Source organism: Podarcis liolepis, assembly GCF_965112155.1.
Source record: "Podarcis liolepis genome assembly, chromosome: 1".
Classification (NCBI taxonomy): domain Eukaryota; kingdom Metazoa; phylum Chordata; class Lepidosauria; order Squamata; family Lacertidae; genus Podarcis; species Podarcis liolepis.
This window is the reverse complement of record NC_139554.1, coordinates 21,968,727-21,989,530: the sequence shown is the minus strand read 5'-3', so window position 1 is coordinate 21,989,530 and position 20,804 is coordinate 21,968,727. Positions and strand designations below refer to the sequence as shown.

At 44.5% G+C, this 20,804-nt stretch overlaps 2 protein-coding genes across 10 annotated transcripts in view; both read left to right on the top strand.

Moving 5' to 3' along the window:
• The window catches only part of UNC79 (unc-79 homolog, NALCN channel complex subunit), a 131,344-nt gene extending 112,507 nt beyond the window's left edge, over nt 1-18,837 (top strand). For 6 of the 9 annotated variants that reach the window (XM_083500574.1, XM_083500577.1, XM_083500578.1 and 3 more), the window contains 8 exons: nt 934-1,011; nt 3,210-3,299; nt 4,944-5,119; nt 6,108-6,294; nt 7,844-8,041; nt 10,614-10,691; nt 13,750-13,791; nt 16,513-18,837. In XM_083500574.1, coding sequence (XP_083356700.1) covers nt 934-1,011; nt 3,210-3,299; nt 4,944-5,119; nt 6,108-6,294; nt 7,844-8,041; nt 10,614-10,691; nt 13,750-13,791; nt 16,513-16,713 — 1,050 coding nt within the window. In that variant the 3' untranslated portion in view covers nt 16,714-18,837. The remainder of the gene's footprint in view (nt 1-933; nt 1,012-3,209; nt 3,300-4,943; nt 5,120-6,107; nt 6,295-7,843; nt 8,042-10,613; nt 10,692-13,749; nt 13,792-16,512) is intronic. The other 3 variants (XM_083500580.1, XM_083500576.1, XM_083500573.1) reach the window with 1 other exon arrangement.
• LOC310706715 (endogenous retrovirus group 3 member 1 Env polyprotein-like) overlaps nt 1-20,804 on the top strand; it is an 874,531-nt gene that overhangs the window by 621,263 nt on the left and 232,464 nt on the right. The gene's annotated exons all lie outside the window — the stretch shown is intronic.

The window sequence follows — 20,804 nt, the reverse complement described above, 5'->3', positions numbered from 1 at the left end:
ACATGTGGATTCCCGGACCACCCGTGGGCCAGATTTAGAAGGCGATTGGGCCGGATCCGGCCCCTGGGCCTTAGTTTGCCTGCTCATGCACATAACCTCATGTTGAACCTTGAATGCAATGTGCTCCCATCCACTGCATTCTGTAGGTTCGGGGTAAGAAAGATTCACATCTTGGAATCTCTTTCTGTCCTGGAACGCATTAGTTGAGCAGAAGTTTGCCGACATGGCACCCATGGGTGCCCATTCACCCACAGAGGCCTTCCTCAGTTTGGAAGGAATATTCTGTTGTAGGCAATAAAATAGGTTGTAACGTGTGCTTGGTTATGGTATATGAATGGTGTTGCTTACAGTTTCTCCAGTTTGCAAATGTACTCATGGGACCCAAAAAGTTGACAACCCTGGTTTTTAATACATGGTCCGTATTTTTTTTTTTAATCACATGTTATTTCTAAAAATTCTATCTGATGTATAGAATAGTTGCTCACACTCAGTAAGAAAAAGAAGAGAAAATTCACAAGGAGGGGAAATGTTTTGCTCTGGAATGAAAGCCTTCATTAAGTCAATTGGAACTATAATTGACATAATGGTACCAGGACTGCAGGCTGTGTAATGAGCTTTGATTGAAAATCCTCTTTCACTTTAAACTTGCTGCTGAAGAAATGAGAATACACGTCTTAATTTTTATACAGTGCTTTAAATGTATGTATGTATGTATGTATGTATGTATGTATGTATGTATATAGTGAAAAAGAATTGGATTGACTTCTTGATAACGGTTCTTGTTTCCAATATAAGCTCTCCCTTTTATGAGCAGCAAAATTACCGCAAATATCAGCAAGATGAAACTTTGTTTAATAAACTAATAAATTAGAGATTATTGCATCCTTACCACCAGCAGTCCACAAAATTGGTTAATATGTTATTTCTTATTAGTTTGTTTGTGCAGATGCTGGAACAAAACTAGCTGAATCATTGATCTTACACAAGCAAATGATCGCTTCCATCCCTGGAGTAAGTAACAAAACATAAGTCGCCTCTTCATAAGCTATGAATTTCTTTACCATTCCTTAGCTTTGTATGTATGTAGCCCAAATTTTCCAGTTGGAAGGGACTTGAAACAGAAGAAGAGTATATATATTTATCTTCATATCCTTGACTACTGGCCATGCCAGCTGGGGCTTGGGATATAAAAAGGCAGCGATTTCCACCCTGTGCTATGTTGAAGACAATCAGCACTGTTTCTTTTCTGCCACAGTTTGGCTTCCACTAAAACCTGCATTATCCACTTTGCTTTGGCAGAAACAAACATAATCAATTATTTAATTAATTTCAGTTCAAGGAAAAGGCAAAAACTGTGCAGAAAATAACATCATTGTTTATGTAACATTGGCCTTCATCTGATGTAATGGTAATAGTAATAGTAATTTATTATTTGTACCCCACCCATCTGGCTGGGTTTCCCCAGCCACTCTGGGCGGCTTCCAACGAAGATTAAAAATACATTAAAATGTCACCCATTAAAAACTTCCTTGAACAGGGCTGCCTTCAGATGTCTTCTAAATGTCAGGTAGTTGTTTATCTCTTTGACATCTGATGGGAGGGCGTTCCACAGGGCGGGCGCCACTACCAAGAAGGCCCTCTGCCTAGTAGGAAGCTTGTGCCACCATAAATCTATTACTATTTATATCATGGGACTCTTCTTAGGTAAATAGATAGGAATATGACCCCTGGACAGAACGGAGTCAAAGGTTTGTGCTAATCACTGCAGAATCATATGGCATTCCATCCACTTTGAAACTTAGTGACTTAGTTTCAATATAGTGCATGCTTTCTGTCTTTCAGGAGAAGAAACTCCAAACCAGGGGTCATCAACCTTTTTCAGCTGTGGGCCGGTCCACCGTCCCTCAGACCATGTGGTGGGCCGGACTATATTTTGAAAAAAATAATACTGAACTAATTCCTATGCCCCACAAATAACCCAGAGATGCATTTTAAATAAAAGGCCACATTCTATTCATGTAAAAACACACTGAGTCCCAGGCCGTCCACGGGCTGGATTGAGAAGGCGATTGGGCCACATCTGGCCCCCAGGCCTTAGGTTGCCTACCCCTGCTCCAAACCTTCTAAGCTTAAATGATACTAACAGTCACAACACCATTCCCCAGTTGAACTATAATGTTTTTTGAGTTAGGATGATACAATGGAGACTGGTAGCTTGAGGGCAGGGGTGAAAACGTGGAAGAGCAGATTATTCTGTTTGTACTCAACATATTTAGTGCAACGGGGAGAAACTGAATAAAAAGAAAGAGAAAATCCTTCAGATTCAGTCATTGGTATTCAAGGGGCTGGTGCACAATACCCTTTATCGTTCTGTCATTCAGTTTGAAAGAAGCAACATGTGGAATCCTTCTTCCAAGCCCACTGGAAGATGAAGGAGACTTTGACAGGGCTCTCTGTGACCTTATTTTTGCTGTTTGTTGTCCTGTCAAGCCGACTGACAGGCGTAACTGTGGAGGAGACAGAAGGTGGTGTAGTTCAGCCCTACGTAGATTTTATATTAGCATAGAGAAATGAGAAGCACTTGGGTCAGCTGCAAAAATGCAGAATTTGAGCAGATTGTCTCTTCTCTCGCCCTCCGAATTCCACCAAGTGAACCTCAACTGAGACTCTCTGAATTTGTGGGCCCAAATCATCGCTCGTCAAAGAGGGGCAATATGTTATCCATATCAGCTGATTACTTTGGGTCGGAAAGGGAGTTAAGGTTGAATATTTCGTTGCAGGACTGACCAGTTACATTCTGAATTCTCTGCCCCTCCACTCCAGGCCAGAAAAAAATTCAACTACAACCTTACCACGATTGGCAGCAGCCAGTGTTAGGATAGTAAGCCTAAAAAAATCACAATCACTTACAGTACTATTAGTCCTTTTGCAATCAGTGAGGCTACACTTGTGTAACTGATTAGGAACAATATTTGTCTTGAGATTAATCAGCTATAAGGCTGCAATGCTGTACCCACTTACTGGGTCCAACTGAACCAGGTGGGACTTACTTCTGAGTCCAACTGAACCCAGTGGGACTTACTTCTGAGTAGAAATATATAGGGTTCAGGATTCAGTTAGTTTTGGACTGGGTGAGGGAAGGAAAATGGACTTCCATTATTGTGCCTTGAGGAGCCCTGATAGTTGACCATTGTTCTTCCATGTTTTAGTGTGGAACAGCAGCCATGGAATGCATGAGACAGTACATTGGTGAAGTTTTGGATTTTATTGCCGATATGCATACGTTAACTAAATTAAAGGTGAGTACAGCATTCAGACACATCAGTTCAAATGATGTTATTGCCTCGTTTGGGGAGTTCTACATTTTGGCCATCCATATAGTTGGGAGAACCTTTAGATGCTTTCTGAAAGCCCTTGCCATGTTTTATGGGAGAGTTGAAAAAGTAGCTTCCTACAATAACGATTATAGAAAGGGTGACTGTACGAGCAGCAAAAAGTAGAAAATAGTGACCAGGGTCCACAGGGGTGTCAGGACTCATTCAAATAACTTGTGCTAGGCCAGTGGAACTGCTGAGAATTGCTTGCTGTGCTAAAGCAGGAAGCAGGGCCTTGTTGGTAACTGCACCCTTTGAAACTCTCTCCCCCTAGAGGTACAGATGGCAACTTCATTGTTGGACTTGGATTATCTAGTCCCAACAGAGCAAACTTTTGGAGGAGTTGTTTAGCCTGTTCTGGGCTGTCAGATTGCCCTGTTCTGCCCTGTGTAAACTGCATGATCTGATTTCCAAATTGTATTTGGTTTTAATTTATTGGGTTTTGGTGTGTGTTTGTTGCACTTTTGGAAGTTCCTTTGGGGCCCTTGGTGAAAAGTTGTCTCTATAAGTAAATGAATTGTCAACTCCAAACACTCATAACTATCAATAAACAATAAGAGTAGCAGTTTTTTAAAAACTCCAATCATAACCAAAGCTCACTCTCAATCAACCAGCTCAACCAAACACTTGGGCAAACAAACGAGTCTTCACCTTTTGCAGGTATAATAAAGGTATTTGATAAACGGATAGAAGTATCATATAACCTGGATATTCGGTCTTTAGTGCAGCCTTTAACTCCCATCATTTGTAGTTCAAAACATCTGGAGTTGGTGAAAGCTGCTCTAGTGAACACAGTGTTTTCATATACAGTGGTGCCTCGCAAGACGAAATTAATTCGTTCCGCAAGTCTCTTCGTCTTGCGAGTTTTTCATCTTGCGATGCACAGTTTCCCATAGGAATGCATTGAAAATCAATTAATGCGTTCCTAGGGAAACCGCCTTCAGACCAGGTCCGGGTCTGAAGGCTGGGGGGGGGGGGGACAAGGGCTTTTCTTCCCACCCCCAGCATTTTAAAAAACCCCAGGACAGCGGAGGACTTCTCCGCTGTCCGGGCGATCTTAAAATGCTGGCGGGCGGCATTTTAAAATCGCCCCGGGACAGCGGAGGACTTCTCCGCTGTCCGGGGCGATTTAAAAGCCCCTGGGAAGGCAGGCAGGGGGGACAAAGACTTTCGCCCCCCGCCAGCCTTCAGAAGGTGTTCCCTCCCCGCCGCCCGGCTTCGGAGCATCGTTCCGAAGCCCGGCGGCGGCGGGAGGAGGCGTTCCCGCCCCACCGCCTGGCTTCGGAGGAGGTCCGAGGACAGTGGGGAAGACGCGCTGCGCTTCCCCGCTGTCCCGGATATTTCCCTATGGGCTGTCGTCTTGCGAAGCAAGCCCATAGGGAAATTCGTCTTGCGAAGCGCCTCCAAAACGGAAAACCCTTTCGTCTAGCGGGTTTTCCGTCTTGCGAGGCGTTCGTCTTGCGAGGTACCACTGTAAATGGAACAGCTTCCTTGGCCTTCAAAATGCCTTTAATCACCCAATGTCTTACTTTTAATACCCTCAATATGCTGAATGTCCTTCCACCACAGAGTCACATGAAGACATGTTCCCAGCCATTGCATGAGGACACTTTTGGTGGGCATCTGAAGGTCGGTTTAGCCCAGATTGCTGCGATGGAGATCTCGCGTGGCAATCACAGGGACAACAAGGCTGTAGTTCGTTACCTCCCTTGGCTATACCATCCTCCATCTGCAATGCAACAGGGGTAAGGAAGTATCGGCTGCAAACAGTGTAACGTTAAGAGCTTTAAAATGCATCACCAGATGGGTGTGCCATGAAGAGGGGTGAAAGTGGGGAGTTGCGTCCATCACTTGTAATGGCAAATGTGGTCTCCAGGAGGTGAGGGTAGCCAATGGGTCTCAACCCCTCAATGAGTTAGGGACTTCCCCTGCATGCGAAGACAGGCTTCCCTGGACCCAGCAATGGGTCCAACTGTCAAGAAGGTGGTTTCTGCACATGCTGTAGAGGGAAGTGAGAGGCAGATGAGGCTTCTCAACCTGGGAAGGTAGGCCATCTGGGAGAAGGAAGACGCTGATCCTAAACCTCATCTGCCTTGTGGGTTCTTTTCGGGAGAAGAAATGGCTCTGCACCAAACCAGAGTGGAGTCCCTAAGACGGTTTGATGGTGCCTTCTTCTGGCAACTCCTATAGCCAAGCCAGTGCCAAACGTATTGCTCTGCTTTCCTTTGGACTACATCAGCAAGGCTTGTCATCTGGGCAATTCAGGACTGCCTAGCCTTGCACCCCAAAGAGGTCACTTCAGTTCACCCCAGAGCTGCACTCCATTGTCTCTTGAGACAGATGGATGCCAGCAACATCATCACTATGTACACACTAGCTGGGGAGCAGGAAACAAACTGAAGTTTCCTAGAAACAAGACATTGCAGTTTGTGTTACTTCCCTTCAACAAAAATAACACATTGAGAAAAGACATCTGAATCTGCACCACAGTTCCAGGGGCCAGGTATAGAGGCCTGAGGGCCGTGTTTGGCCCTCCGCCTGAGGTTCCCCACCCAATTCACTGTTTGAAACAAATGGATCACCTGAAAAGGCATGTTAATATGTACTTTGCCCGTGTTTTGCATCCATAATACAGTAATGTTCATGCATTTGTTAGCATAATAATATTTCAAGGCATAGGGAATAAAGCCTTTGGGATAACAAGACACTGAAATGCATTTTCTTTTCCAACAGGCCCAAAGAATTCATTGAATGCGTATCTCATATTCGTTTGCTCTCGTGGCTCCTGCTGGGGTCGCTGACGCATAATGTCATCTGTCCAAATTCCCCTTCAACATGTATGCCCATTCCACTGGATGCTGGCTCTCATGTTGCTGACCACCTCATTGTGATCCTGATTGGGTTTCCAGAGCAGTCCAAGGTACAAGTATTCTGCTGGTTGTGCCTAAACAACATTTGACTATATAGATTTCAGCCTAATTAACCCGAATGGCTGCCTACTCTGCTGCCAATTTGCCTGGGTAATTAAGATCCTTGTCAGAGCTACTGCCCCTTGGCAGTGGATGCTGAGAAGACTCTGCAGCTGTTGCACAGTGTTTTGATCAGAGGCTGATGGTCAATAAAGTTGGTTGAATCTGTAAATTTCCGTTTCTCATTCCCTCCAGCCTTAAGTTCAGTTCTCCACTTTTAGCCCTCGTGAAAATTCATCGGCGTCTTAGTACAAATTTTCCCCAGTAGGTTTGTGTGTAATTCACCCTAATATACACATTTTTATTTTTATTTTTTGCAAAACAGAGGTCCTTAGCAGAATGTACTTTGGGGCGTTATTTTTAGTGCTTTATTGCAAACTTTGTCCTAATATATGCATATGTGTGCACATGGCTTGGCTGGAGAATTGCGTTACAAAATTCGAAGGAGTGTGAATTTCAAAGGGTGGCTGTGTTTCACTTTGCATACTGCTTCAGAAAGTGTGAATTGGGTAGGCTCATCATTAAACATGAACTGAATCAAGATGTCATCTGCATGCAGAAGTTCCCAGGTTCATTCCCGGTCATCTCACGTGGACATGACAAAGGAGGCAGTATAAGAGATTAAAATATCGAACGTTTTATGGAAGATTGGAGCCTTTTTCTCTGGAAAACATTAAAGTCAACAGAAGCTGGATCAGGATCCGAAATAGCAGTGGATGGGAAATGGATAATGAATTGAATTAAGGGGGAAATAAATGAATAATTACTGTAATGAAGGGGAAATGTAATTGATAAAGTATGTTATATAACACAGCAGGAAAGAGTGGTTATGGAAGCACCTGGGAGAAAGGGTGGGAACTCAACTTACAAAAATTCTTTTAAATTTGTAGTTAAATTGTTAAAAATCCTTGAAACTCAATTTTAAAAATTGGGGGTGGGGATCCCTGTCATCTCCAACGAGAGCTGGTAGTGTTTCTATTCTAAAACCCAGAAGAGCTCTTGCTAGTGTGGACAGGACTGAGCCTGACAGACCACATGTCTGTGTTCCCAGCTCCCATCAGCCTCAGCAACCATAGCCATTGGTCAGGAATGATGGGAATTGTCCACCAGGGTGGAGAGGCTGTTCTAAACACTCCAATATTCTTCCATTTCCTTTCTCTCCCTGTTCTAACAAGCTCTGTGGTTCTGTGAGTGTTTCTTTTTCACTTTTAATGGCCTTCAGCTTGTCTATCCTTTTGCCTAACTCTAGCCTGTGAATTATAAGCCTGCTATTTCAATATGAATGAGTTGTCATATCGCTCACTGACAGGGAAGGAAAATCTGAGGGAATTCTTGACAGAGCCATATTTGATTAGGATTGCTTTGACGGGCGGGCGTGTTATTATCGGACGAGGGAATTGTCATGCTCTGGTACTCCGGGGCAGGGTGTGCGCATCCCATAATGCACTGCTGGAAGGAAAAAGCTAACGCTCCCCACCCCCCCGGTTCTCTTTTCTGCAGACGTCCGTCCTGCACATGTGCTCCCTCTTCCACGCCTTTATATTTGCTCAGCTGTGGACGGTGTATTGCGAACAAGCGGCGGTTGCGCCCACGGTGCAGAACCAGAATGAATTCAGCTTCACCGCCATCCTGACCGCCCTGGAGTTCTGGAGCCGAGTCACCCCCAGCATCCTCCAGCTGATGGCACATAACAAGGTGGTGAGTCAGAGGCAGTGAGCAGAGCTAGGCGAGATCCCACAAAGCCCCCACACAATAGATAGACCAGGCATAGGCAAACTCCAGCCCTCCAGATGTTTGGGACTACAATTCCCATCATCCCTAGCTAACAGGACCTGCGGTCAGGGATGATGGGAATTGTAGTCCCAAACATCTGGAGAGCCGGAGTTTGCCTATGCCTGAGATAGACCATTTGAAAATGAAAATCCTAGGGCACACACACATGCACACAACTGGCAGCCAGAAGACTATAGGGCGATATAGCTCAGTAGTAGAAAAAATTGCATTTCCAGGAGAGAATCTTGCAATGTGGCAGCACACATGCTTTGAGACTCCCTGCCTGTTTGGCAGGCGCCCTCGCAACATTTCATAAATAAATGGAATATATGCATAAATATTGCTTTAGATTCCTGCTGAAAGATTATTATTATTATTATTATTACCCTGCTGGGATACATTTATTTATTAAATATATATACCGAAGGAGCCCATCATTATTAGGGTTGCCATATTTTGAAGAGCAAAAAAGAAGACAAATTTGCCGACTTCTACTTTTAACTGTGGATCGCTATAGTGACTCTACCTATGGAAAAAGAGGACGTGTCCTGGAAAAAGAGGGCATATGGCAACCCTACCCAACATGGACTCCCTCGGGAGGTGGTGGACTCTTCTTCCTTGGAGGTTTTTAAGCAGAGGTTGTATGGCCACCTGTCATGGATGCTTTAGTTGAGATTCTTGCATTGCAGGGGGTTGGACCAGATGAAATTTAATTGGGTTGTTCTGACGTTTAATTAAAATATCCAAATAACGATGAAGGAGGCTACCAAAAGGGTTTAACTTTATCAGCAATATTGAAAATTCCATGGCCTTTTCGTTATCGAGTTACATTTGCCTTGGTTTACCTTTATATTTACATCACATAAAAGTTAAAATGATATTTACAACCCAAGGCTGGGAGACATCCCCCTGCCCTGTATGCCATGTTTTATGCTTTGAAGATTACATATTCATAGCTCGCTGCTGATTCAGAATGATAAATCACTTTGGATGGGCAGGGAATAAATAGGACCCAGATAGCAAGTTAACTTCAGAGAGAATCCAGTTCTTTTTAAAGAAATCTGGCTCTGCTATGCATGGCGGTTCTCATGGATGGGATGCTTGAAAAGCCTTTTCAAGGTTAATTGAAATATACAGAGCATCATTGGGTTGCACTGGTGGAAGCTAAAACTGGAAAAAATCTCTTACAGATTGTCATGGCTATGTGAAAGGTAATGTTGGGTTTCCACTTCTTTACTGGATATTCAGTCTGATGTGTTGATGGTTCAAGGTGATAGCTCAGTAGGTAGAGCATGAGACTCTTGATCTCACGGTCGTGAGTTTGAGCCCCACATTGGGCAAAATACAGGTGAAACTTGGAAAATTAGAATATCGTGGAAAAGTTCATTTATTTCAGTAATTCAACTTAAAAGGTGAAACTAATATATGACATGGCTCCCCAAATCAACACAGACTGTGGAAACTTCGCACTGGACTTCAAGCATCTGTCATTGTGTGCCTCCCCATTCTTCCTCCAGACTCTGGGTTTCCAAATGAGATGCAAAAGCTGCTCTCATCAGAAAAGAGATTTGGGGAGCCATGTCATCAGCTGGTGTTGGTCCACTGTACTTCATTAAGTGTAGGGTCAACACAGCTGTCTACCAGGAGATTTTGGAGCACTTCATGCTTCCTTCCGCAGACGAGCTTTATGGGTATGCTGACTTCATTTTCCAGCAGGACTTTGACATCTGCCCACACTGCCAAAAGTACAAAAACCTGGTTCAATGCCCATGGGATTACTGTGCTTGATTGGCCAGCAAACTTGCCTGACCTGAACCCCATAGACAATCTATGGGGCATTGCCAAGAGAAAGATGAGAGACATGAGACCGAGCAATGCAGAAGAGCTGAAGGCTGCTATTGAAGCTTCCTGGTCTTCCATAACACCTCAGCAGTGCCACAGGCTGATAGCATCCATGCAACACTGCATTGAGGCAGTAATTGATGCAAAAGGGGCCCAAACCAAGTTCTGAGTACATATGCATGCTTCTGCTTCTCAGAGGTCCAATATTGCTCTATTTGCAGTCCTTGTTTTGCTGATTTCATTTAATATTCTAATTTTCTGAGATTGTTAATTTGGGGTTTTCATCAGGTGTATGCCATGATCATCACAAGTATAACAAATAAAGGCTTGACATATCTCGCTTTGCATGTCATGAGTCTATCTCATATATTAGTTTCACCTTTTAAGTTGAATTACTGAAATAAATGAACTTTTCCACGATATTCTAATTTTGCGAGTTTCACCTGTATCCCTCCATTGCAGGGGGCTGGACTGAATGACCTTTGTGGTCCTTTCCAGCTCTACAATTCTACGATTCTGTATTGCTTTCATTTAAGTACCATACTAATGAATCTAGGTTAATCCCATCAGTCTCAGTTTTTTTGGTGTGTTTTGCTTTCACGAAAATACGGCACTGAGTATTTACTTTATTTCAACATCTTTCTCCCCTCCACAGATGGTAGAGATGGTATGTCTCCATGTGATCAGCTTGATGGAGGCTTTGCAGGAATGCAATTCCACTATTTTCGTCAAGGTAGGTCAATTCTCCATTGAGTATACTTTTCCTTTCTTCTTTTTTTGAAAGATGGTTAGAATCCAAAATCCTGTGCATCCAAAAGGAGAAATTGCAGTCAACAGAACTGGAATTTTTCCTGCGCTCCAAGTAGCATGCAGGACAGAGATTCCTTCATTCATAATAGAGAGGAAATAACTCTGGTGACTGGGTTCAGCTGGTAAAACAGTTTTAATGTAACTCAGCTGTATCCTTTCCCCAAAACGATGTGGTTCTTAGGGTCAAACTTGGGTCAAAGAGACAAGGGGAAAATATAAGCGATCGTTCTTCTCTGCTTTCTTCCAGCCTTTTTACCAAAAAGCTGCCTTTGTTCTTCAAAAGGTAACATCTGTTGCCAACTGATGAGCTTTCTCTTGGAGTATTATGTGGGAAGAGCCATCAGAACACATGCAGAAAATTTATTTTTTATTTTGTTTATTTAAGATAAAATGTTTTTGCCGAGGGAGACCCCATTCCACTGTCCTAACAGCTTTTACCATCAGAAAGTTTTTCCTGATGTTTAGTTGGAATCTCCTTGTAATTTGAAGCCATTGGTTCGAATCCTACCCTCCAGAGCGGGAGAAAACAAGCTTGTTCCATCTTCCAGGTGACAGCCCTTGAGATATTGGAAGATGGCTATCATATCTCCTCTCAGTCTCCTCTTTTTCAGGCGGAACATACTCAGCTCTTTCAACCGTTCCTCATAAGGCTTGATTTCCAGAATCTTGATTGTATTGGTTGCTCCTTCAACTGCCTTCATCCCCAAGTTGCTAGCTGGGGCTAATGGAGACAGCTTCTGCACCCCAGTTTTCTATAGGGTTAAACACACCTCTTTCTCCCCATGGGGCATACAGCATCCTAGCTGTTTGGCTTGCTGCCTGCTTGTTAGAGATCCAGGCTTGTCCAGCTCTGCTTCTGTGTGTAATTGACAGTCACTGCAAGGACAAAGCCATCTTCCTAACATTTCAAGATCTCACCTCCATGCTGTAATGTAGTTGTGTTCTGCTCTTCACTGGGATTCCCTAACCAATGCTGTTGGTAATTAGGGACAACGACCCACTAACAGAACACAGCCAAGTATTACGCCATCTGGTTTGGTCAATGAAAGCGCATCCTCTGGAGGGTGGTTTATCTCATGCTGTCAATACTGATTAGGTTGTACACGGAGCTCTAGGGAGCTTAATTGGAAAATTGCAAATCTTGATGCCATTTGGAGGAGCGCTTTAGAACAATATGTCCAACTCCTTAAATAATATGGGAGAGCGCGGATAACATGTCAAAAGGGCCTTCGGACTTGAAGCGAACCTGGCACACACTTTAAAATAAAATAAAAACCACAACCCCAAACAAATCAACCGTTGCAGCCCTCTTTGTTTCTTCCACAGAAATCTGAGCTTAGCAAATGCCAGAAGCAGGCACAGTTAGCAGATGTGATACAGGCATGTCTATGTGCTGAGAAAAATGTGGAGGTTTGGTTGAACACCATCCTCAAGGTATTGCAGGTTACAGGTGACGCCTCCTGTGTGTCACAGGAGCATGTACAGAAAAGTAGGCCAATGGTGGGCACGACCACCGAGGGCAAACTTTTGCAGGACACATGCTGACTGTGGGTGGAATGAAGCCAGTAGTGTTCCCAAAGCCCAAAGAGGTGACTATCCCCTTTCCACCCCCCTCACACTCTTGCTCTCTCCCTCTTCTTCCCCACCCAGTGGGCAGGTGGGGAGGGACAGATCACTCTTGCCAGAGATCTGAAGTGATCAACCACAGAAGGTGTGTGTGTGTGTATAGGACCAAGGGCTGCATGAAAGTTGAGAGCGGTATTAGGTTAGGGTTGCCATATTTTGAAGAGCAAAAAAGAGGAAAAATTTGCCAACTTCCACCACACCTGTTGAAATTCCCCTTTCCATGCACACACCTCCTGCTAAAGGTGCAGACGCTCCTCTCAGCCTTCTTACCTGGAGAGGCTGCTGCAGATTCCCCGGTCCTCTCACATTCCCGAAGACCAAAGCCTTCCTATCCCTTAGCAGAAGTCATTTCCCCCAGCTGCTGGCAACTCCATGTGCATCGTTCTCACCCCGCACCAAGACCCCCGCTTCCTCCTCCCTCCCTGCTTTCCAGTTCCCTGGCCACCTGCCACCCTCCCCAGCACATTCCCAGCCAGCCCCAGGGACCCTCTCTCCATGCAACCCTTCACTTTTAGCACCCAGCATCCTCAAATGAATATATTCACAATCGGTTTTCCTGCTTTACCTACCCCTGGTCTCCCAGGTCCTGGTCCAATATTCTAACCTCTACACCACCATTTTGCATGTAGAGCAGATGTTCTGGCACGGGGCTACTGCAACCCTTCCCCACTTTCCTAAAAAAAAGGGGGGGAGCCACCATGTACAGGTCAATTTAAATTGAGCATGTGACAGCTGCCACTGCTCAGTGGAGTTGGTTGCACGGCCAGTGGCACGTCACATAGACTGAGTAGCTCTTTAAACCACTCCGCAATTCCCTCCCCTGCCTGTCAGTTCTGGAGCCCTGAAGACAATTGCATAACCCCGATGGCACCCTGCAGTACATAGGCAGTCGCAGGCACCATGGGGAGCAATTTGAAGCAGATTCCACACCATGGCAATTTCACTGGAACTAGCTGCAGTAGCTTTACAAAGCAGAAATGAGGGGAAAATTGACTACAAAAATCTCAGCAAACATGTGTTTTTAAATAAAGTTTCAAGTCATTTATAAATATCTCTTTTTTAAAAAAGAAAAATGCTCTTGTTTTTCTGGAATATTTAAACATCAGTTTATTAAAAGATTTTACTTTTTTAAATAAAAGACATGGCACAGAGCACGGCTTAGCCGATGTTCCCTGCAAATGTTTGTTGCACTACCTGTGAATGAATGTTATCACCAAGGTTTATGGTTTGTTCTTCAGACTAAGAAAATTAGTCACATCCTCTTCTGACTGTGTGTAACTATAACAACAGGGTGACTGTAATGAATTAATTCTCACTACGCCGAGGAAAATAATGCAATTTCTGTCTTCCATCAGCTGATCCCGATGTGGCTGCCAATGATTCAGTCCAATCTAAAGGTAGGCTCCCCACTTCCAGCTGCCCAACTTCAACCTTTTCCCCATGTATTTTTATGTAAGAAAACATTGAATTTTGTGCCCAAATTCATCATAAGAATTCTGGATTATTTGTTTATTGCAGTTATCCATTGCTTACTACAAAAACATATCAAAGCAACTTGCAATTACAAATGCATACATGATACAAAATGCAAAATACGTCAAAAAGATAGAAGGGTAATTCATAGACTAAAAGTGTCGTGCAATTACACTGAAAGGACAAATCCTATCCCACTCTATTAAAAGATGGACACCAAGACAGGCTTGGGTATCGTCATACTCTATGACCCATACTCAATGCCAAATACCTATGTGGGCATGAATGGCTAAAAGCTGGCAATGATCACGTCAAGCATTCCTTCCTAGGAAGAGCATTCCACTATTTGGGGAGCCACCACTAAAAAGGCCCACTGTCATAATGCCACCCTCAGCATCTCCCTCAGAGGGGGAGCACAAAGAAGGGGGTAAATTATTAGTTTTTATTTCTTTATTCAGGAATATTTACACCTCACCTACTAACCAAAGTTCTCAAGGTAGTTTACGATACATTAAAATACAATAAATTAGGCAATGGTGCAGTAGCCACTACAGCTTCATCTTCTAGCCTAGGGCTGACTATTGAAGCAGCTAGATGTGAGTCCCATGCAGGACAAGACTGCTCGTGTCTCTGGCCCTAGTGGGAGGTGCTGGAGAAGCAGAGATGCCTCCCTCTGGGGTTTCAGATGTTTCTACATGAACTGAGATTCTAATAAGTTCATTCTCAGCCATGTCGTTGTACCTTTGCCCATTAGGGACACGAGTGGCGCTGTGGTCTAAACCACTGAGCCTCTTAGGCTTTACGATCAGAAAGTCGGCGGTTCAAATCCGTGCGATGAGGTGAGCTCCCGTTGCTCTGTCCCAGCTCCTGCCAACCTAGCAGTTCGAAAACATGCCAGTGCAAGTAGATAAATAGGTACTACTGCAGCGGAAAAGTAAATGGTGTTTCCATGCACTCTGGTTTCCATCACTGTGTTCCATTGCACCAGAAGTGGTTTAGTCATGCTGGCCACATGACCTGGAATGCTGTCTGTGGACAAACGCCGGCTCCCTCGGCCTGAAAGTGAGATGAGCGCCACACCCCATAGTCACCTTTGGCTGGACTTACCTTTACTTTTTACCTTTGCCCCATGCAACCCAGGACAAGGGAGTCTGGGGCTAAAACAGCTTGCAAAAGCTCCCCCAAACAAAACCCTTTCCAGGATGCTACTTCCAGGAGATAAAACAGAAGTAGCTCCTTCGGAATCCGAGAAGGAATCACTGAACTTCCACATGGCTCAGCCTCTCAGGGCCTTGCAAGGGAAGGAAACCAGAAGGCCAAGCAAGGGAACTTTAGAGAGCAGCACAGATAATCAAGCTGACTCAGGCGATTCTCTGTGAAGCCTCAATTAGGTGCACAAGGCAATACAAAGGCAGCCCCTTGAGGAGCTATGCGGTTTGTGCAGCAGAGCAGGAAGAGAGAAGTGAAAGCACTGGTTCTGTTGTTGACATGTGGCTACTGAAAACTCATGTAGACCTGGATGAATCACCTGAAATGGAGAGGACCCCCTCCTTTAGAAGAGCCACACTTATCACAGCCTCATTGTCTTGGGTTGTGGCAGCTAGATAAGTTGTTATTTTTGCAGGCCTGTAATAAATAGGGGAGCGCATTGGATTCAGAGGAATGTAGGAGTGTAGCAGGATGCTTCAGAATTATACGGGGCTCATCAGAGGTGAAGCGGGATCTCTACGAGGAGGCATGAGGCGAAGAAAGGACTTTGTGGCACCTCTGCAATCCAGACATAAGAAATGCTACAGACATTAGTGTTTGCATGAAAGTCCTGTCTCCTGCATTTACCAACAATGCCAGGGTGAGAGGATACGGGGAAGACAGGGAAAACATGAGCAGACTGTGACTGACAGGTCTAGCATGCAACCAGAGGGAACGATTTCGCCAGTGCTGTCCAATTCCAGTGCTGGGGGGGGGGGGAGGAAGTAGCTTTGCTAGGGTGCAACTTGCATCTCTAAGTTTAAGGAAGATGCCAGGAAGGGAAGGAGAGGGGAATGATTTTACCCTGGATGGTAATTTGTTTCAGTTCTTCCCACTCCAAATTAAACTTCTAAAGTGATTAACACAAAGGCCCCTGCACCTCTTTGCAGTTTGGCAGGTTTCAAAGCAGCTCACGTTAATAAGGAGAGTAGAGGAAAATGTGGGATTCCCCCCCCCCCCCGTCTTATGCTGGGTGTGAATATTGATTGTTTTATTTCAGAATGACATTGTCTTAAACAATTGTTTGAAAGTTGATTTTTATAGCCCATGGTTGAAATCCTTTTAAAATAAAGAAAATGACTGATATATCAAAACAAGCAATTCAATTCAATTCAAATCTTTATTACGGTCATAGACCAGCATAAAAGGGTGGGATATAGGCATTTAAAACCTGAAAAGCGTTTTGGAAAGCTAAAAGGTATTAAAACAGAAGGTGAATATGAAAGTCTATAAGAATTTAAAAGAAGCTAAAAGAAGGGATAGGAGCATTGGGTGGGCGTGGAAGAGCATAAAAGGTTGATACATAAAAGACTATTAATTTACAGAGCTCTCTGATATGTTCATTTAATCAAACAAATTAAAAAAACAACAACCCCACCTTTTGTATATTTTAACAGCATTTATCTGCTGGGCTGCAGCTCCGCCTGCAAGCGATCCAGAGCAACGTGAACCACCATAGCCTTAGGATGCTGCAGGGATCGGGCCAGATGAACACCAACTTCACCGTCCTCCGCAAGTGGCTGCAGTGCACCCAGTTTAAGATGGCCCAAGTGGAGATCCAGTCGTCTGAAGCAGCCTCTCAGTTTTATCCATTATGAACCGGGCAGAACCTTCCAGAACCTTCTGCTTAGACTAGCAATAATAGGGCTAAAAGCTATAAGACTAAAGGCCATCCTTAAAAACAGTACTGTAGCTACACTTTTTTCCCCTTCGTCTGGTAGGTGTATACAAATAGCGGGAGTTAGCGGTCTGGCCGCATCCACTCCTAACCACAAATATGTATTTGCTCGTGTGGGTAACAGTCCAGTGTCCTCTTCACATTGAGGGTACACCAAATGAGGGAGGCAGTTTGCCTCTGAATGTCAGTTGCTGGGAGCCACAGCGGGTGAGAGTGCTGTGGCACTTGGGTCCCTGCTTCCCAGCTTCCCATAAACATCCGGTTTGCTGCTGTGAGAACAGGATGTTGCAACAGATGAGCCATCGGCCTGATCCTGCAGGCTCTTCTTATGTTCTTCTGAGGCCTGCTGTAGCAAGATGTTAAACTGTGTGTGCTTCAAAACCTTTCCTCCTTCCCTACCCCCACCCAACCCTAAGAAATTACTCTTCCCCCTGCTTCTTACTTTTAATATCTTTCAATCCCACCGTTGTTTGTGCTCACCGATACCAAGGAGTGCTCTGTGCTGCTACTTTAAAACAAGCAGGGGTTTTTTTTAGAAACCTCCTCAGTGCTTTCTTGCTGCTGTCGTCGTCTTCAAACTCAAAAACTCAGTAATGCAATAAACCTTGTCACTTTAAGACAGTGACCCTATATAATGAGGATTTTTGTAGGCGTTCTTTCTTTTCTCTTTTCCAAATGGCAGCGGCCACTTCAAAGCATGACTGGTTGCCAGAGAGGCAGGGCCTTGGCCCATGATCTGCAGGTCCAGAAGTGCCCCTTATAGAGTAACCCTATGCATGTCTGCTCAGACGTTAGGCCTGTTGAATTCCATGGGACTTAGTCCCAGGGAAGTGTGTCGAGAGCTGCCACTATACAGAGAAGGTGGAGAATGGGTTGTTGAGAAAATCGAGTTGCCGGGATTGCACCAAGCAAGGCAAGGGGTGGATGGGTGGAGGAGCTTCATTCCTCCTCCTCCTGTGGGACATCTGCTCTAGGCTCCGTGTAGGTCTCCCCCTTCATCGGGGAAATGGGAGGACTTGGAACCATGCAGATCCAAGGCCTCCCCCAACCTGCCCCTGCAACACAGCCTTCCTGGGCTTTTCCAGCACCAAAGGAGCAATGGAGGTGGATGTTTGCAACGAGGAGGCCTCTGGAAGCAGACTTCCTCCCGTGGCCACAGACCTCCCTCTCCGCTGGTGAGGGTGGGGAAGGCTGCATCATCAAATGACCCCTTAGCCACCCTTCTCTAGAAGCTTCAGGTTGCCCCTTTGGCATCCCAGGAGAGAGAAAACTGCCACATTAACCGCTTGCCAAGGGAGGGTAGGTGAGAAGGCAGTTGAAAACATTAAGGGTTCTAGAGTCAGTTCTGGCATTTTGCTTTGGAGGATTGGAGAAACCTGAAACCAGTCCTGCTTGCAGAGAGCATTCTTACAAAAGTGCACTTAGAAATTAGGTGGCTAAACAGTTGTCCTTTTCATTTTAAGTAAATTTAAATGCTTTAACATTGTTTCACCATTGGTACTTCCCTGCAGTCCTCAAGCTACTAAGCATCCCTCTGTATACTACCTGTATAGTAATCCTGTATCTTATTCCTTCTTAAAATACTTGTATACTGTAAGATTTAAAACTAGTCCCAATCCCGCGGTCACTAGGGAGAACGCAAACTTCCTAGCTTCCCCTGGGAAAAAGGTTTGGGATTGTAGATTTGCATATAGTACATAGAAATTATAGTCACTGCATAGAAAGCGATGTTAAATATTTTTAATAAGCGAATTTTAATAGCCTTGAGACAGACTGATCTGCTGAGATGTATAGAAAAGCCCATTGTTGCTTTGCACTGGGCTTTGAATCAGAGCCTAACAACAGAAGAAGACCTTGTAATTAAAAATTAACCTTTTCTGTGTATACATAGCCGAGATATACTGTATTTATTGCTGTAATCTGCTGAACAAAAGAACACAATTTTAAGCTTTATATTAAAATGCTATAAAGTGAACAACTCTTTAATACTACTCTTAATAATATTTGTTATTATTTTCCTTCAAATAAACTCACTAGCGTGTTACACTGGATTTGTCGTCATTTATCTCTGTACGTACCTGCTGCACAGCAGTGGCAGAAACTACTCTCCATTGTGAAGGTTGTGTGGGTTTTGTGCCCTTGCTCGCTTGCAGGAGATTACACAGCAGATTAAATGCAGTTGGGGCATGTGCCAGTTGCTCAGCCAGAAAAACATGAAACTACACATTTAGAAACATTCGAAGCATAGGACTCTGTCTTATACTAAGTCAGTTCATCGGTCCATCTAGCTCACTGTTGCTGGCACTGACTAGCAAGAGTTTCCCAGGGTTTCAGGGTGGAGTAATTAGGTGTGTGGGTGCTCTTTCCTAGCGTGGGCACCCAGAGCCTGCAGGGGGAGTGGTCCCCATAGGACCTGTTTCTACCTTTCCATCATACCACCCCAGGGATACAAGCAACTCATCAGAGCATTATAAGCCTTTGCATTCCTTCCTCTCCGGGCTTATATAAGTTGCCCAAGCTCAGGATCTCAAGTAATTTTTCTGTGTCCTCTACTCTGGGTCAATGCCGGGGGGGGGCATTCTATGCACATGAAGAGGAGTTTTGGATTTGATATCCCTCTTTAACACTACCCTAAGGAGTCTCAAAGCGGCTCACAATCTCCTTTCCCTTCCTTCCCCACAATAAACACTCTGTGAGGTGAGTGAGGCTGAGAGACTCAGAGAAGAGTGACTAGCCCAAGGTCACCCAGCAGCTGCATGTGGAGGAGCGGAGACGCGAACCCGGTTCACCAGATTACAAGACTACCGCTCTTAACCACTACACCACACTGGCGATGCCTGGCTGGTGGACCCTGGGAAGGGAAGATCTCCCAGGGTGGGAGGCTGGGGGAAGAAAGGGAAGCTCCCAGGTGAGAGCTGGGAGAGTCTGCCCACTTCTGTGTGAGACAAAGGTGAAGATCTACCTTCAAGAGAGGACTCTGCATTTTCTCCTCTCTTTCTTTGTTTCTATCAAGATTGGTTTCTTTTACTGTATTATGAAAAAGCTTTAATAAAATATTATGGGGGGAAGGATCCTGAGTAATTGGCTGTTTGGTTGTAAGCCACTTTGGGTTGTCTAGGGCAAGATAATGTGACAGACAGACAGACAGACAGACAGACAGACAGACAGACAGTCATCTGGAGAGGAAGTACTGATAGGGGTACAGCGCTCACACCCAGATATCCCATTCCTTAACATTTCCTATTACATGGCTTGGGTGCCCAAAGAGCAGCAGAGGGCTCTCCATGTTTTGAGACCATTTGCCAGTTATATGACAATTATTTGCTGTGCTCACACTTGGAAGAGCCATCCTCAGACACTGTCCACTAAAATGCCTCCATCTTCTCCAAACTTATACACATTGGCCCTAATCCAAGAATGCTCTTCTACAAGGCATCCGGGAAGGAAATCAACAGGGCTCAATGTGTACTTTCAACCTTTTGATATACATTTAAGCCCCTTACCACAGGGGTATTACTGTTGGGGTATTACTGTTGGGGTATTACTGTTGGGGTATTACTGGGGTATTACAGGGGTATTACTGTGATTACTGTTGGATCAGCATGAAATCATGAAAGAAGAATAAAAAATCGTTGTGTGCATGGCTTGGTTGGGGACATAATCTGAAGGGTGTTATTTAATTGGATAAATACTAGAGACATCTTTATCGGTACCCAACAATACACAATGTGTCAAGTTCCTCCATTGCTAAGTACAGTATTTTGTAAATCAGCATGAAGCCACCAACCAGCAACCAGAGCAGTTGCCAGATCTGAGTGCCTTCTTTATCCTAAACCTATCAAGGCTTTCTTTACAGTGACTGGAGGGTTATGAGCATGTGCTGCATACAAAGACCTGGAACATTTGTCTTTGAAAAAAGAGTTGATTGCAGGGATATTGGAGGAAATTCTGGACTGCAAGTCCTGAAGTCCTTTCTAGCTCAGGTAGTGCCTGTGGCAATAAAAGTTGGCC